We start from the raw sequence: 15,944 nt of genomic DNA, 5'->3' as shown, positions 1-15,944 counted from the left end.
CCCTCCCCAAACACACTCCTCCACCAACTCATGACATCGGGATCAACGGGAACGCAGTGCGACCGCTAAGCAGCCATGGCACTTTAAGATCCAGCCTTTCAGATCTCCACTCAGGCCAACAACCTCTCCAGCTCCTTCACAGTGCCATCCTGGAGGACGCTTTTTCCAAAGTAATCAGAGAAGATTCCAGTAAGGCCAACAGTGAGAACCTGAGCAGGGAGGAAGGCAGCGTACCACGGAAGAAGACCAAGGACATTAGCTACCGGCTGGGTCAGAGAAAAGTTCTCTTTGGGAAGCGCAAGCAGCTGAGTGACTACGCGTTGGTCTGTGGGATGTTTGGCATTATTGTCATGGTGATCGAGACTGAGCTGTCAAGGGAATTTTACACCAAGGTACTTGAGTCCTCCATAAACCCACTTTATTTGTATATAACAGATGAACAAAGAAGTGTAATGTAGAGCAGAAAAGGTTTCACATGTTTCTTTGATGTACTACCTGATCAGAGGCTAAACCATAGACGGTATAGGGCTAAACAAACGGCTGCCCTATAGTGCCACAATAGCAACTGAGTCGCAACATTGAAAGCCCTATGAGCAACTTTATTTCAATAAAGAGCCCTAGCTTTGAAAAAATCCATTGATTTGAGGGCAAACATCACCTATTTTTATTTCATCATTTAATTATCTATTTAAATGACTGGTTTATGTGCCTTTGCACCGTGAATTCCCTTATTTGTGATAATAACGTTTTCCTTTACTTTTTATTTTGGTTCGTAAGTGTGTCTTCAAAATGTAATGCAATGACCATTTAATCTCCATTATTTACACAGGAATCCATATATTCATATGTCCTGAAAGGTCTGATCAGCCTCTCTACTGCCATTCTTCTTGGACTCATTGTGATGTACCATGCAAGGGAAATCCAGGTATGTGGAATACTTCAAAGAAATCAGTGCATACCTGTGTGTATCTTGGTTTACCCTTATTATTACCCAGGAGAACACTTATTTTCGAAATATTAAAAAATAATTCAAATCTTCCGTCCAAACAAATATTCATCATCATTTTTCTCTGCTTTCGAGGTTAGATCATGTCTTTTAATATGCAATATTAATTAGGTTCCCCTACAATCTTCTCCCTGCAGCTCTTCATGGTGGACAACGGAGCCGACGATTGGAGGATAGCAATGACCTTTGAGCGGATTCTCTTTGTAGCGTTCGAGCTCCTTATCTGTGCCATCCATCCGATCCCAGGTCAGTATGTGTTCACCTGGACTGCTCGTCTGGCTTTCAGCTACACAGCATCAGTGGCGGACGCTGACATCGACATCATCCTCTCCGTGCCGATGTTCCTGCGGCTCTACCTCATCGGCCGGGTCATGCTGCTCCACAGCAAGCTGTTCACCGACGCTTCCTCCCGCAGTATCGGGGCGCTCAACAAGATCAGCTTTGACACTCGTTTTGTCATGAAGACTCTGATGACCATCTGCCCCGGCACAGTCCTGCTGGTCTTCAGTGTGTCCTGTTGGATCATCGCAGCGTGGACCGTGCGTGTGTGTGAGAGGTACAGCAGCTTTAAACTCCTGAACGTCTCAGTCTTCCTTTTCTTTCTTTAGTAACCAACAGTGGTGGAGGTAAGTAGTAAGTAACACTTAGGGATTGTACTTAGTTAAAACCATTTTCTGTTGGTTTGAAGGCCTTATACTCCACCAATCTCAGAGGCAACTATTGTACCTCTACTCTTATACATTGATTTAATAACTTTAGGCCCTAGTCATTTGCCAATTTAGTTGAGTCTAAGGGTATTTTCTCGAATTGTTGACGTTTTCTTAAATCCCCTTTTAAATGTATTTCTTCTCACATGGCACCCCATGTGTTAAATATCAAAATGTTCAGGACAATCTCTGGTATTGCTATATATGCAAATTACTCACCTTAGAGCACTGTTTGATGAGATAAGTAGCTCAAAAGCTTAAAATGTGACATCCGATTTTCGGAAAATCTTCAAAACTCTTGTGAAAACACAAATGTACTCATGTGATCGAAATGTTTTGGTGTTTTAGATTTGGTTACCAAAGTCTTAGGATCACAAAAGCAGTGAAATATTTGAATTACACTGTATATAAATGTGTAATTCATGTCTAAAATGAAAAAAAATGTATTCGAATTTTGAGTAAAACGAGTGTTTATCACTCTACTTTCACCACAGCAGGGACTGAGATACATCAGGACTGAATAATGACTTCATATTACATACCAAGGTTCATGTGATGTGTAAAAATACAAATTGAGCATTCAACCTTTTTTTTCAACCAACAATTTATTATAAATATGTTTTTTTCAACCAACTATTTATATAAATATAAGAAACTGGAAAATCTAACTATTTACAATATTGAACATCAGAACTTTCAACCAACTATTCATTATAAATGTCAAGACAGTGTCAAGGTCTTTGTCTGTCTTCCAAGACAGTGGGTCTGGCTGTGTGTAGGTGGGGGTGATGGTGCATGGGCTGCTGTGTAGGTGGGGTGTACAAGTGCTATACGAGACCTCCACGAGACCTCCTTGCTGGGTGGGTTGAAGGTGATGGCTGTGGTGGAGCCTTTGTGCTGAGGTGTATCTTGACCTGGTGGCAGCCGCAGATGGAGGTGGAGGCAGCTGTAGTGATGCTGGTCTGCTGGTCCTTGGTGGTGATGGCTCTAGTGAAGGCCCTTGAGCCACAGTAGATCTTGACCTGGGGGCCGGCACAGATGGATGTTGTGGCTGCTGGATAAACGCCGCCTGTGTGCCACTAGGCCCAGACAGCTGTGAAACATCTCTGTAAAACAAATAAAAATGTAGGACAACTAGGTCAACTAATTTCATTGAAATAAAGTTCAAGTAAAATGTTGCTCAAGCACAAATAACAATGCACACATAAAAAGAAAGTTTGGGAGGTTGGAAAAGGAGTCTCACTCACTCACTCACTCACACACACACACACACACACACACACACACACACACACACACACACACACACACACACACACACACACACACACACACACACACACACACACACACACACACACACACACACACACACACACACACACACACACACACACACACACACACACACACACACACACACACACACACACACACACACACCACACACACACACACACACACACACACACACACACACACACACACACACACACACACACACACACACACTTCCAGTTACTTTACATTCAGTATAAAATCACAGACACACATATACATATGCTACATCTGATTACAAAGTCTCATCTGTACAGGACGGTAAAATAATAACAGGCACACATAAATAAATCTATGACAAAGTCTCATCTGTACAGAACAGAACAGTATGATAAAATAATCGATGGCAAAATCATGTCACTGTAAATGTCTCCGTTGTGGGACGAATAAATGATTAATTTAATCATCTACACATGTAATCTCACTTTTACACACCAAAATAACGTTAACACAGAGTAAACGTTTGCTAATGGAGTCTATTTTGTCCCAAGAAAAAGTTCATGAATATCGATAACAAATATATATCAATAAACCTATTGTTCATTTTCGCGGTATTCCCCACACATTGCTAGTACACTATTACTGTAATATTTACACTTACCCATGTCCAAATGGATCCTTGTTGTTGTCGTTGTGTTCTTCTTCTTCAGAAGAGTCGAAGACTTCAGGTTCTGAACATCTGAGGCTCTACTGCTGCTAGCGAAAAAAATCTCGAGTGAAGTCGGCAACTTTTTTTAGCCATTTTCTCTGTCTCTCTCTCTCTCTCTCTCTCTCCACACGTAAACTGATGGGAGAAACGTGGTTTATGTTTTTTTTACTTGGTGGGTAGGTCCTTAGTGATTTCTCGATGTCCATTGGTCATTTCAGACCATGATGTCTGCCGGCTGAGATTTCCTTGACGGACACACGAATCCACCAATCCCACACAGTGTAAAGTCAAGCTGCTTTGAGCGGCCATATTGGCTGTTGTGCCCTGGTTACAGTCTCACAGGAGATACTGCTGGAAAGCTACCCTTCCGGCGATTCCGCGGATATCTGAATCATGTTTCTACTCCTTATAATCGAAAATATATGATTAATTACGTAAAATGATGCGCACTTGGACGCGCCGGCGCGTCCACCGACTCCAGAGGGTTAATAACACAACATATGATTCATAATTTTATTATTTCAATAGGCCTCTATTGACCCAGCTGAAGGAATTTCACAAGCTCCCCATGAATATATCAATATAATACATAAATTCATTATTTTGCGTTAAGTACATTTTGATTCTAATATTTTTGTTTAAGTAACTTTTTTAATGACTTTGGTTGTATTCCTGCTTTAACCAGGTAAAATATCTGAGTACCGCTTTCACCCTCAAATGAGATGTAATTTTGAGTAATCATACTTAGTGTTAGTCTGCTTTTTACTTAAGAAGAATAACTGAGCAAGACATCTCTCAGACCTTTCAGATTTACATCCAGGTGTCATGCCTCCACAGGTATCACGATGCTCAAGAGGTGACCAGTACATTTCTCGGAGCAATGTGGCTGGTCTCCATCACCTTCCTGTCCATCGGGTACGGCGACATGGTCCCTCACACCTACTGTGGGAAGGGAGTTTGTCTGCTGACAGGAATCATGGTGAGATAGGGACAATACAACTGGCATGTAGTGAAGAGTAATCCCAAACAATCTGTGTACTTCAATTATCAATGTAATACATTTTAATGACTTAAAAGGGGTAAAAAACGAATACAAATTACATGAAGCGCGAATCATAGGAAAAATACACAAATACGTTTAACTGTTTTATATTTACCAGTTTACATAACAAAATCCATAGTTTCTGCTTACTGAAGCTTGAATCTTGTTTGGTTTCATAACAATGTTTCTTAAATACCAGTATAAAGATGACTCTATTAATAGTGAAAATATAGTTGGTGGTAATGTAACAATACAGTGTCACTAACCACTGCTCTTCTCCACAGGGAGCCGGCTGCACGGCTTTAGTGGTCGCTGTTGTTGCAAGGAAGTCCGAACTCACCAGAGCCGAAAAGCACGTCCATAACTTCATGTTGGATACTCAGCTGTACAAAAAGGTAATGATTGTATTTTTGTTAATATTGACAGAACTGCAGATTAAACGTAAAATACTGTTTTGTTTTGGGGCCATGTTTTTGTCAGTTTCTGTCTAATTTCTGTGACAAAGACCTTTAGAGAGAACCCTCATCAACAGACATTACTCACTGTAAATGTTACTGGAGACAGTTAATTAGATCCCTCTATCTGCATGATACTCTCCCATCCACAGGTAAAAAACACAGCAGCCAATGTGTTGAGGGAGACTTGGCTCATTTACAAAAACACCAAGCTGGTCAAGAAGATTGATCGTGCCAGAGTACGCCACCATCAGCGTAAATTCCTGCAAGCCATCCACCAGTAGGTGTACACACTCATCACCATGAAGTCTAGAGTAAAGACAACATCAAATTGATAGTTACAACTGGAATGTATACATTGTTGTCACCCTTTGCTCTTATAAACGTATTTAATTGGTTTCCAATATATTAACAAGGGGTAATGTGTTCTTAATTCATGTGTCCTTTGTGGGGTTTGATACTGACTCCAAGTTAAACTGGTTTACACATGATCCATCCAAGGTTGTGACTTACTTTGTCAAAGATAAACCTTACTCTGCATTTATTTTGAATGGAACAAAACATGACTTTGATTCTTATTTTCTATTTCAGACTGCGAAGAGTCAAAATGGAGCAAAGGAAACTAACTGATCAGGCCAATACAGTTTGTGACCTTGCCAAGGTTTGTAAAAGCACTGTATGTTGTTGAGTTTGTCACTATAGGGCTGTCTTCAGTGTTTTTGCCAGATGAAACCAAAAGTATGTAGCTTAATCCAAGTAAACCATATTACGAAATGTCCACTGAAATAGGGTTTACATGTTACCACTTACAAAGATGTGGTCGTCTGTTGTTTATCTACTATGCCAGGGCATTGATAGGTGACAAAACGTCGGGTTACGTAGTGTAACCCTTGTTATATTAGCACAGGCTCCGCCCTCTACTGGACTCTATGGGTACTCTCTTACCCCGCAAGCATTCTCCCACTGAGACTTCTATAGACGTAGCCGGCCCTGGGCGGGCCTACCTGAATGCGCGCGCATCACACCGTATAAAAGGAGGCCTCGCCTCCTGACTATCATCCTACACTTCTCTTCAGCGAGCGGAATAGGACAGACAGTGCCCCGAGTAGAGGGCTCCGCCTGTGCTAATATAACAAGGGTTCCCCCCTCCTGCTCTCGGCAGGAGGAGAGCAGCCCTCCAGCCCTGTAAGGGCCCAGTGCGCCACCCCCGCCCCTCCCGGGACCCTCCGAAGGCCCGAGAACAGCGAAGGCGCATTACGTCCGGGGAGGGGGTCAGATGCCAACTGACCCACAACCCCCCTCCCCCCTACCAGTCCTGTGTTGCCCCCGCAAGTACAGACGAGGAGAAAGAGCCCGACATGTCCAAGAGATAAAACCTTATGAAGGGGCCTGGCGTCGACCAAGACGCCGCTGTGCATATATCCTCCACACTCACACCGTTGAATAAGGCTGTTGACGCAGCCACAGCCCGTGTGGAGTGTGCACGAACCCCCGTGGGGCAGGCTCTCCCTGCCTGTCCGTAGGCATGTGCAATGCACTCGCAGAGCCAGCCTGCCAGGCGTTTCTTGGACAGAGCTTTCCAGATCACCCCGCCCCCGAAGCACACGAACAGCTGTTCGGTGCGTCTAAGGGCAGCCGTGCGCTCTACATAACATGCTAGCGCACGCACCGGGCAGAGGAGGTGCAGTTTAGCCTCCCTGGTCCCACATGGGGGGAAGCCTAAAACCCCCTAACTGAATAGCCCCTGACCTGAACGCACTCCTTAGGCTCTTGGGCACAAAGGAGGGGTTCGGTCTGAGTGTCGCGCCGCTCCGGTCACCCCGAATCTGTAAACAGCTCGGGTGCACCGACAGAGCAGTTAACTCGGACACTCTTTTGGCTGACGTTAAGGCAAGAAGCAAAGCTGTTTTCCACGACAATGCTTTCAGAGAGGAGAGCTCCAGAGGCTCAAACGACCCGAGGCCAGAGCCTCGAGCACTAGGGGTAGGTCCCACTGTGGGGTGGAGGCGTGCACTACTGGGCGCAGCCTCCTGACCCCCTGTAAAAAACCGCGACATCAGTGGTTGACTAAAGGCTGACCTGCCGCCAAATCCCTCATGGCAGGACGAGATGGCTGCTGCATACACCTTCACTGTTGAATGCGCAAGCCCTCTGTCCACCAGTAACTGTAAGAAGGATAAAATAGAGCCTAACTCACAAAATAGGGGCTCTATTCTCCACTCCTCACACCATCGCTGGAATCCTAGCCACTTTGGCCTGTAACAGGCTGTGGTGGATCCAGCTGTAGCTGCCTGGATAGACTGAATAACACTATCAGACAATCCACCCTGTCTCAACCTGTCCCTCTCAGGAGCCAAACCTGGAGAGGACGGCCGAGAGTGGGTAACGCCCCGATTGCACCTGCCTCTTGAGACATCGCATCCCAGAACTGGGGAACCGCCCAGGGCTGGCCCACCTTCATCTGTGTCATCTCTGAGTACCACGGCGCCCCAACGCGATCCGGAGCCACTAGGATGACTGACAGACGTTCTCGCCTCACTCTCCTCAGGAGGGGGAGAATGAGACGCAGCGGTGGAAAGGCATATAGCAGCTTCCTTGGCCATGGCTCGTGTGCAAACGCGTCCACCCCCAAGGGTGGGTCGTCGCTCCGAGCCACGGAGAACCACAGGGCACAGTGGCTGTTTCGCCGGCTGGCTAACAGATCCACAAACAGAGTCCACTCTGCCTGTTGATATAAGCCACTGTGGTGCTGTTGTCGCTCCTGACCATTACATGCCTCCCTTGAATTAAGGGCCTGAAGTGCTGGAGGACTAACACTACCGCCCGTAGCTCTAGGAGGTTGCTGTGTCGAGACTCTGTTAGAGCCCAGCGCCCACCTATAGTCCTCTTCAGGCAGGTCCCTCCCCATCCTGTTCCGGATGCATCCGTGAACACTGTGATGTAGGAGGTCACCCGTCCCAGTGGAGACCCCCTCCGGAGGTGATCCGGGGACCCCCAAAACCGGAGGTTGCCCCTCACTGAGGGGGGTATGGTCACCAGCCGCTGTTTGTGCCTCTTGGGATCCAAGCGCAGGCTGGAGAACCACCTCTGCAGGCGGCGCATATGTAGTAACCCTAACGGGACCATCATGTGATCAGCCGCCATGAGACCCAGCGTCTGCATGACAGTAAAAGCTGTCACTGTTGCCCCCTGTCGCAGTCTGCGTACCCCCTGAAGAAGGGACGCACGTCTGCTCTCTGACAGGGTGGCGCGCAACGTGCCTGCATCGAGCACCACACCCAAATACAACGCCCGTTGGTGAGGTATGGGGGTGCTCTTTTTCCAATTGATCGCAAAGCCTAATCTAGTTAGGTGTGTGATCAATTGTGCTGTGCAAAACATTGCCTGTTCCCGTGACCCAGCCATGACTATGAGGTCGTCTATGTAAAAGAAAACTCTCATGCCGTGTGCGCGCAGTGGTTGAAGCGCTGTGGCCACACATTTGCTGAATGTGCGTGGGGATAGGGAATAGCCGAACGGCAGCCTGTTGTACTCGTAGGCTATTCCCTGGAAGGCAAAACGCAGATACTTTCTGTGCTTTGGAGCAATTTCTACATGAAAGTACGCGTCTTTCAGGTCGATGGTGGTGAACCAATCGCCTGGCTGCACCAGCCCCAGTAACTGTTTCATAGTTAGCATGCAGAATTTCCTGCGGGAAATGTGGCCATTCAGGCCGCGGAGATCTAGAATAGGTCTGAATTCCCCTGTCTTCTTGGGAACCAGTAAGTATATGGAATAAAGACCCTCTTCCCTGCGCTGAGGGTGCACAACAGACACAGCCTGTTTCTGCACCAGAGCCTGAATCTCTGCTGAGAGGAAACTCATCCCCTCTCGAGAGGATAGCTTCACCTCTCGCATGCCCATAAAAGGGGGTGGGACGCTGCAGAACTGGAGTGAATAGCCCCGTTTCAGCGTCCTGTCCATCCAGATTTACCTCTCGCATGCCCATAAAAAGAGGTGAGTGTGGGACACCCACAAGACAGTGGTCCATGTGATACAGTGGTACAGTGTATAGACATGTGGTACAGTGGGACGCTGCTTCCTCATGTCCCTCCACCTTGTTAGCACACAGCTGAGTTTCCATTCCCCAGAACATTGTGTTAATGGACAGGCCCTCAGCTGTGGGGCAGCAGCTATGAAGCTGTGATACTCTCTGGTGACCCGTTCCACCGCAAAAACTCCCCGCGAAGGGAAGATTTGCCCCTGGAGGGTTGACACAGAAAGGGCCGATTATTTACTGAGGACCCAGGACGCACCGCTGCGCGCTCTTGTGTGAGCGCGCGCTCCACCCTAACGGAGCGTCCACACTACAGCTTCAAAAAAAGCTTGGAGCTGGGCGTGTCTGGAGCTTGGGGATTTTATTCAAGCAACACGACCAACAACCAATCACATGAATCTCCCGCCCCGACAAAAAACGGGGATTTTATGGGAGCAATATATATATAAACTCCCCAAACAGGCGAAAACCTACCAGTTTCACCCACTGTCTCTGCCACCTCCCTCCATGCCTGGTTCCTCCGGTTTGTATCCCGGTAGGTGAAGAGGGTCTGGTCATACAAAACCGGGTGATTTGCTACGGCGATAGTTAGTTTCTCCTCCAACTTTTTTTGAAATATAGAAATGAACGGCGGGATATCTCTCCCAGCTTAGACATGGTTTGATTGGCTACGGCTTCAGCTGTCAGATTTTGCGAAACGGGATTTGAATGGCTGGCGCTGGCTACTCCGGCGGAGACGGACCGCTCTGCTACCCACAATTCAGTTCGGCGAAAAAGCGAGGCAACGTGACGTCACCCCATTGAAAGTGAATGGGCAGATTGGAGTTTTCGACGCTGTCGACGCTGTAGTGTAGACGGGCCGTAATGCTGTTCTCACCACTACGGTAAACAGCATTAATCGGAGTTTTTATAGGCGTAGTGTGTTTTACTAAGGTCCCTGAACGCACCGCCACGCGCTCTTGTGTGAGTGTGGACTCCGCCATAATGCAGCCTTTACCACTACGGGTAAACTGCATTGGAGTCTTTGCTCTAGGCGTAGTGTGTTCTCTGACAGCAATACGCTGGCCATAATGTCCCTGTACGGTACCCGCATAGCGCTCTCCTTTAGATAGCACTCCCTGCGGTTCATCCCTCTCTGCGCACGCCCATTAGCCACCTCCTTTACAGGAGCTACAGCTGGGGCAGCGAATGGGGAATTTGTACGGTTAACATTGTGTGTAGGCCTAAGTGTAGCCTTTGTGGAAACAAAATACACTTAGATTTGGATACAGATCAACCTCATTCTTATTAGAAAACGTAGTGATCTGTGCATTATAGAGGGAGGAGGCGGGATTCGCCCCCTCGTCCCGGGCGGAGAGATGTTCTCCCCCCGCCAGCCAGATCCGTAAAGACGAAAAACCCGTCCCCGTGAGTGCCGGCACGCCGGTTCCACGGGGTGGGCCGAAGAGGTGGAGGGCGCCGCGGGCACGGGATCTCCGTGCCTGCACCTCTCCCTTCGTCTAACCTCTCTACTGAGATCTTTGAACGCACCGTGGCCCGCCCTCGGGGGAGGGGGGCCGCGCACGCCGTCACAATGCCGTCTCCGGACATTATGGGGGAAAGTGGAATTGTGGAGAGAAATGACTCTTACTCTGGGATAAATGCAATAGTCTTTACTGAATGCATTTTTCCCACACACACACACCTCCCTCCAGAACTAGAGTTTACAAACGTAAACCACCGTTCTCCTGCGGGGGTCCCTGAACGCAGCGCGGCCACTCTCACGAGGGCCGCGCGCCCACGTATTAACACTGTATTTCCCATTGCAACGGTGAAATGCATTAATCGGAGCCATTATACTAGGCAAGGTGTGTTTTCTGACAACAGCACGCCGGCAATAGCGTCTCTTGAACCCGCACAGTGCTTTGACAGCACTCGGTTTATTCCACTCACGTGCACACGCCCACCTGCTGGCTCCCTATACTGGGGTTTACAGCAGGGGCGGGGAGTGGAGGACAGTGTTTCTTCCTCTGGGAATGGGCAAGAAGCAGCTACACTGCGACTAATCCTCATCCCGTGAGCAAAGAGCCCTTCCGTAAACACGGGGGCTCCCAGGAGATCAACACGATCCTCTTTGGAAAGTGCCACGCGGCGTGATATCCCAGGGACATCACACGACGGGCAGCGGTGGCGGCCTGTGATGAAGTAGGGGCGACCCTATATCACGTGAAGCCACCGAGCACCGGTCCCTGGGGGAACCGGGCCTGGGGCAAAGCCCGTGGACCAAGCTACTTATTCGGCCTTGCGGCCCAATAATCGCTCTGACCTGGTGAGGCGGGGGCATCTCTCGCAATAAGTGAGTAGCCCACACATCCGCCGCCACGATCATCATCCAGGGAGAGTACAGCCCTGGGCGGTGGACTTCCATGGACGCCAGACCCGGAAGGAATGGCGAACGTGAATGGCACCGCCTCAGCCATATCCTGGTCCCCCAACCACTCGAAGCAAGGTGGTGGGGATCGGCGCCCGCTATTTCAACCAGGGCACGAAGGACAGGCCCGGGTCTCTAGCAGTGGCGACTCCCTGGAGGTATGATAACTCTTTCTTCTTCTTTCAAAAGCAGTCTCTCGTGGAATCACTTCCGCTGCTGAAGAGAAAAGGATGATAGTCAGGAGCATAGATATATATAAACACTAGATGACTCACTCGCGCTGCTGGCCAATTGAGACCGACGTTGCCACTTGGCCGCCATCTTGCTACAGGCAGTTCTCTCATTCATAACATTATGGTTTACTATTTAAATAACCATAGCTTGCTCAATTTTCAAACGGTTTGGTTTTTTATAAACATCAAAGATGTAGTTATGATACTGCATACTTATAATCATGGACTTTCATATGAAAATAACATTAATCAGATAAAGCAATAGCTATACACACACACACAAGGTATTTATATTAAATATTTGCCAGTGTATATATTTCCATTTATTTTATTATATTGTTAATATTTCAAATAAATTATAAAATTAAAACACATTTATATTTTATATATAAAAATCGGTCTCATGTTACCACTCTGTAAGCCAAGAGTTGTTAATTTAGCAATGCCTTAGCTTTAAGAACAGGGACACAACTAATGACAATAGCATATGTTGGTATATTATTTAGATATTCACACCTTTATCAGAAGAACCAAACCAACATAAAATGTGCTCACAGACAGGCCAGTTCTGTCTAATTTATCACAATTATTTTTGACATGAGATCTTCATATCATCCTAGTTTTGTATTTAGTTTCTAGATTTGTAAACAAATCCAGAACCTTTGAAATATGTTATTGAAAAAAGACCAAGAATAATATAAACTGTACCATGTGTCCTTTTGTGTCCTTCTGTAGTCCATTTGTGGTTTGTCTTGTCTCACCCCGGCTGATATATCACAAAATCCACTGTTTAAATTGTTCCCTATATTGCCCCTATGCAATATAGGGAACAATTTAAACATAAACTATCCTATGTGTCCTTGGGTGTTATGAAAGGCGGCCCCCCAAAATAAATGTATTATTATTATTAAGAAGAACACATGGCACACCAACAATCAATCACCGTCCAGCCTCAGCTTTGGTATTCTTTCACAACCATGTTATGGGTTTATTAGACTGAGCAAACATAAACATATGTGGGGAACATAGTGCTGCGTCTCCTGTCCGGTCAAATTCCTCACTCCTGAAGTGCTCACTGCAGAGCAGTGTCCTGTCACAGGAAACAAAACCGTCCCTTCTTTGGGCGAGTTCCCACTGCCTCCTCCTCTCTTTGGTTTTGGGAAACCTTAAAAACATGAGAAAGGTAGCCAGATATATAAATTATTGTCAACATGTTCCTCCCTTCTTTCCTTTAACATTAAGGGTAGGACAAAAATACACACCGAAATTATCATATTTTTGGTATGTATGCATGTATGTATAGCCTACTTTAAGAATAAGACAACCACACTAAGAGTAATAAAAAAGGTGTCCAATAGAAACATTAAATAATTGTGTAAAGAAATGGTAACAACATATTCTAATGAGGCTGGGTCAACAACAATATTGCAATACTATTATCTCACATAGCCCCACTGATCCTGTGTAGCAGGACTTGTAATGTACATACATCCACTAAGTAATTAACGATTATCCTAATTTTAGTCATAATATTGTCATATCTTACACGTGAAAGGTGATCCCACGGGTTCTTGTTTCCAGACTGCGGTGATTAGAGCATCCGTAGGCTGCACAAAAGTCTGGCATAGTCAGGTACTTCTGTAAACACAAAGCCAGCAAATTCCTGTATCATAATGCAAGATGTTTTTAACAAGCCAAACCACTTGGAAGAAATCATGTGTAACTTAAGTTATGTTGAAAAGAAAGAGCAGTTCTGCCTCTCCCACTGGTGTAAAGTTGCTGGGTGAACTTTGTAATACTAGGTCTCACTGACAGCCTCTTGTTATTAGCCAGCTAATAAATATAACCACATACACAAAGAAAAGCTGCAATTTCAACATGTCCAAGCATCCTGTATCATAGCCATGCTAATCATGTTTATAATAAACCAAACCGTTTGTAAATCAGTCAAGATTTCAGTGAGTTAAGAGTATTTTTGTGCAGATCACTCACCTGACAACAGCTACCATAACGCGAATCAGAGTAACTGTTGACTGTAGCAAGATGGCGGCCGGTCAGCTACGCTGGAAAATCTCCCATGAGCCATCTAGTGTTTATATATATCTATGGTCAGGAGGCGAGGCCTCCTTTTATACGGTGTGATGCGCGCGCATTCAGGTAGGCCCGCCCAGGGCCGGCTACGTCTATAGAAGTCTCAGTGGGAGAATGCTTGCGGGGTAAGAGAGTACCCATAGAGTCCAGTAGAGGGCGGAGCCTGTGAGAGATATAACAGATTTTTGTTTCCTGGGGAAGTGAGATTTTGTATCTTTTAATTTTTTTTTACAACATTTCTGCATTTATGATGTATGTAAAGATGAGGAGATAAGTTCCCCGCTCCACTTACCCTGATGATGACTCGTGCTGTAAAATGTGTGAATGAACTGTCCTCCCTGTTGCTTTGCAGACCCAGAACATGATGTACGATCTGGTGTTGGAGCTTCAACATCGAAGTGAGGAGCTGGACAGGAGGATTGTAGCTCTGGAAGAGAAACTGGATTCCATCCTTCTCAGTGTGCAGTCGCTTCCCGTTGTGCTTTCTCAAGCAATAACAAAGCTACAAAAGGATTTCCTGGACGACTTGGCCTGTCGCGTCCACTTCCTGTCATCCTCCCTGAGCTCCGAGTGCTGTTCAGTCCCTGCCAGGCAGCTTTGTCCAGGAACCACCACACCAGAGACACCATACAGCTCATAGGCCTCACTCTGTGGCTTTCCTTGTAGTCTGGAAACTTTGTTCATGCTGGGAAGGATTTTCTCAACATTTTCTCAACATTTTAAGTAACGCTCTGCTACACATTTTTACAGTTACACAAATAAACCCCTGGGAGTAATAGCTCTTACTGAGCAGCCCAAATGACAAGGGAAGTGCTTTAGTGAGGGGATTCTCGCCTAAGGGAAGATCATTTTTCTTTCGTTTCCTCAGAGGTTCACAGTTACTGTATAGGCAAGACTGGGTTTTCAGCTACAAATAGACACACATTAGTAGTGTCTCTTACCTAGAGTCTAAGTGTGTTAGTTCCTAAGTAATTAAGAAATGAGGAATACATTTTTCCCTTATTCTCGAGCTTACATACCTCAAATGGATAAGTATTTATTTTTGATGTCTACTAATCAACTCTTTCGCAATATTTCTTTCTGAAAGAAATCTAACATTAGGGAAATGGAGATTGTCCTTAAAATATGGACAGCACTTTTGAATATGTGCATTACATGATGTCACATGAACAAGTTAAACTTATGATCATTATTATATAATTATTTATTATTATACAAATATCCTAAAAATCCCTGTTTCAGTTGGAAAATGTTTTCCTATGATGACCTAGCAACAGTTTATTTTAAAGTTGTAGGCATACAAATATTGAGAACCTGCAATAGAAATAAAGTAAATCTATAATTATTAAATTGTTAACATTATATATAGCTCTGAAATCTTCCTTTGTGTTTCACTGGCCTTAGCCTACAACATTAATAGAACCTTAGGACCTACTTTCTTTTGATTTTCATAGCAGCAACATACAGTATCAGCATATTGCCGAATACAAAAGCAATAAAGACTTTTTCCCAAATCTCTGTTGTAGGATGTTTCATGTTTGCATTTGCAGGATGGTCAGGACCATAAGGGCATGGACTCTGAATTGAATGGCATCACACAAACTATTGCAAATTGTATAACACAGAGATTAAAGTTTAAGGAAGTCCATTAGTTTGTCAGACAAACAAGCTGTCTTACTAAAAAGTGACTTTAGAGGGCCAGACTTAAAGGTAGGTAATTCACTTCAGAAACACTTTTTGTTATATTCCATGGAATGCTCTTAACATCCCGATAGCAATGAATACATGACATGCTTTGACAATCAATACATAAAAAAACGTCATCTGTGGAAGCCGTGGCACAATCTGTGCACACATTTATCTCGTGCCCTCATTGGTCAATGTGTGCGTTTGTTTGTGTTGGAGGAGGGAAGTCTGAAGGAAGGGGCAGATTTTTTTCGGCTGCGTACTTTCAAATTCTAGCGGACTTGAGCTGGT

General features: G+C 45.6%; 1 protein-coding gene and 1 long non-coding RNA gene across 3 annotated transcripts; one reads left to right on the top strand and one right to left on the bottom strand.

Annotated features, from left to right (window-relative positions):
- Window positions 1–269: 269 nt before the first annotated feature.
- LOC117445682 (small conductance calcium-activated potassium channel protein 2-like) lies at window positions 270–15,433 on the top strand. The gene is made up of 8 exons (XM_034081488.2): window positions 270–392; window positions 830–925; window positions 1,144–1,562; window positions 4,538–4,679; window positions 5,027–5,137; window positions 5,350–5,477; window positions 5,789–5,858; window positions 14,320–15,433. The coding sequence occupies exons 1-8, from the start codon at window positions 333–335 to the stop codon at window positions 14,605–14,607; spliced, it is 1,314 nt and encodes a 437-aa protein (XP_033937379.2). The 5' UTR covers window positions 270–332; the 3' UTR covers window positions 14,608–15,433.
- Window positions 12,589–14,411, bottom strand: LOC139433709 (uncharacterized). Of its 2 annotated transcripts, none has more exons than XR_011643099.1 (4): window positions 14,260–14,411; window positions 13,869–14,159; window positions 13,423–13,514; window positions 12,589–13,041 (listed from the first exon to the last, which is right to left on the bottom strand). It is a non-coding gene; the product is annotated as an uncharacterized lncRNA (long non-coding RNA). The 2 variants fall into 2 exon arrangements; XR_011643098.1 differs by having other exon boundaries at window positions 13,869–14,130.
- Window positions 15,434–15,944: the final 511 nt, after the last annotated feature.

The sequence above is a fragment of the Pseudochaenichthys georgianus genome, chromosome 4 (assembly GCF_902827115.2).
Source record: "Pseudochaenichthys georgianus chromosome 4, fPseGeo1.2, whole genome shotgun sequence".
In the NCBI taxonomy this organism is placed as follows: Eukaryota; Metazoa; Chordata; class Actinopteri; order Perciformes; family Channichthyidae; genus Pseudochaenichthys; species Pseudochaenichthys georgianus.
Note: the sequence above shows the minus strand (reverse complement) of the source record. Positions and strands in the feature narration are given on the sequence as shown.

Excerpts from the sequence above, each read along its gene's own strand:
- LOC117445682 (XM_034081488.2), top strand. The coding sequence starts at position 333 with ATGTTTGGCATTATTGTCATGGTGATCGAGACTGAGCTGTCAAGGGAA. Across the intron at positions 393-829 it reads CAAGGGAATTTTACACCAAG|GAATCCATATATTCATATGT; the intron begins GTACTTGAGTCC and ends TTATTTACACAG. Across the intron at positions 926-1,143 it reads ACCATGCAAGGGAAATCCAG|CTCTTCATGGTGGACAACGG; the intron begins GTATGTGGAATA and ends TTCTCCCTGCAG.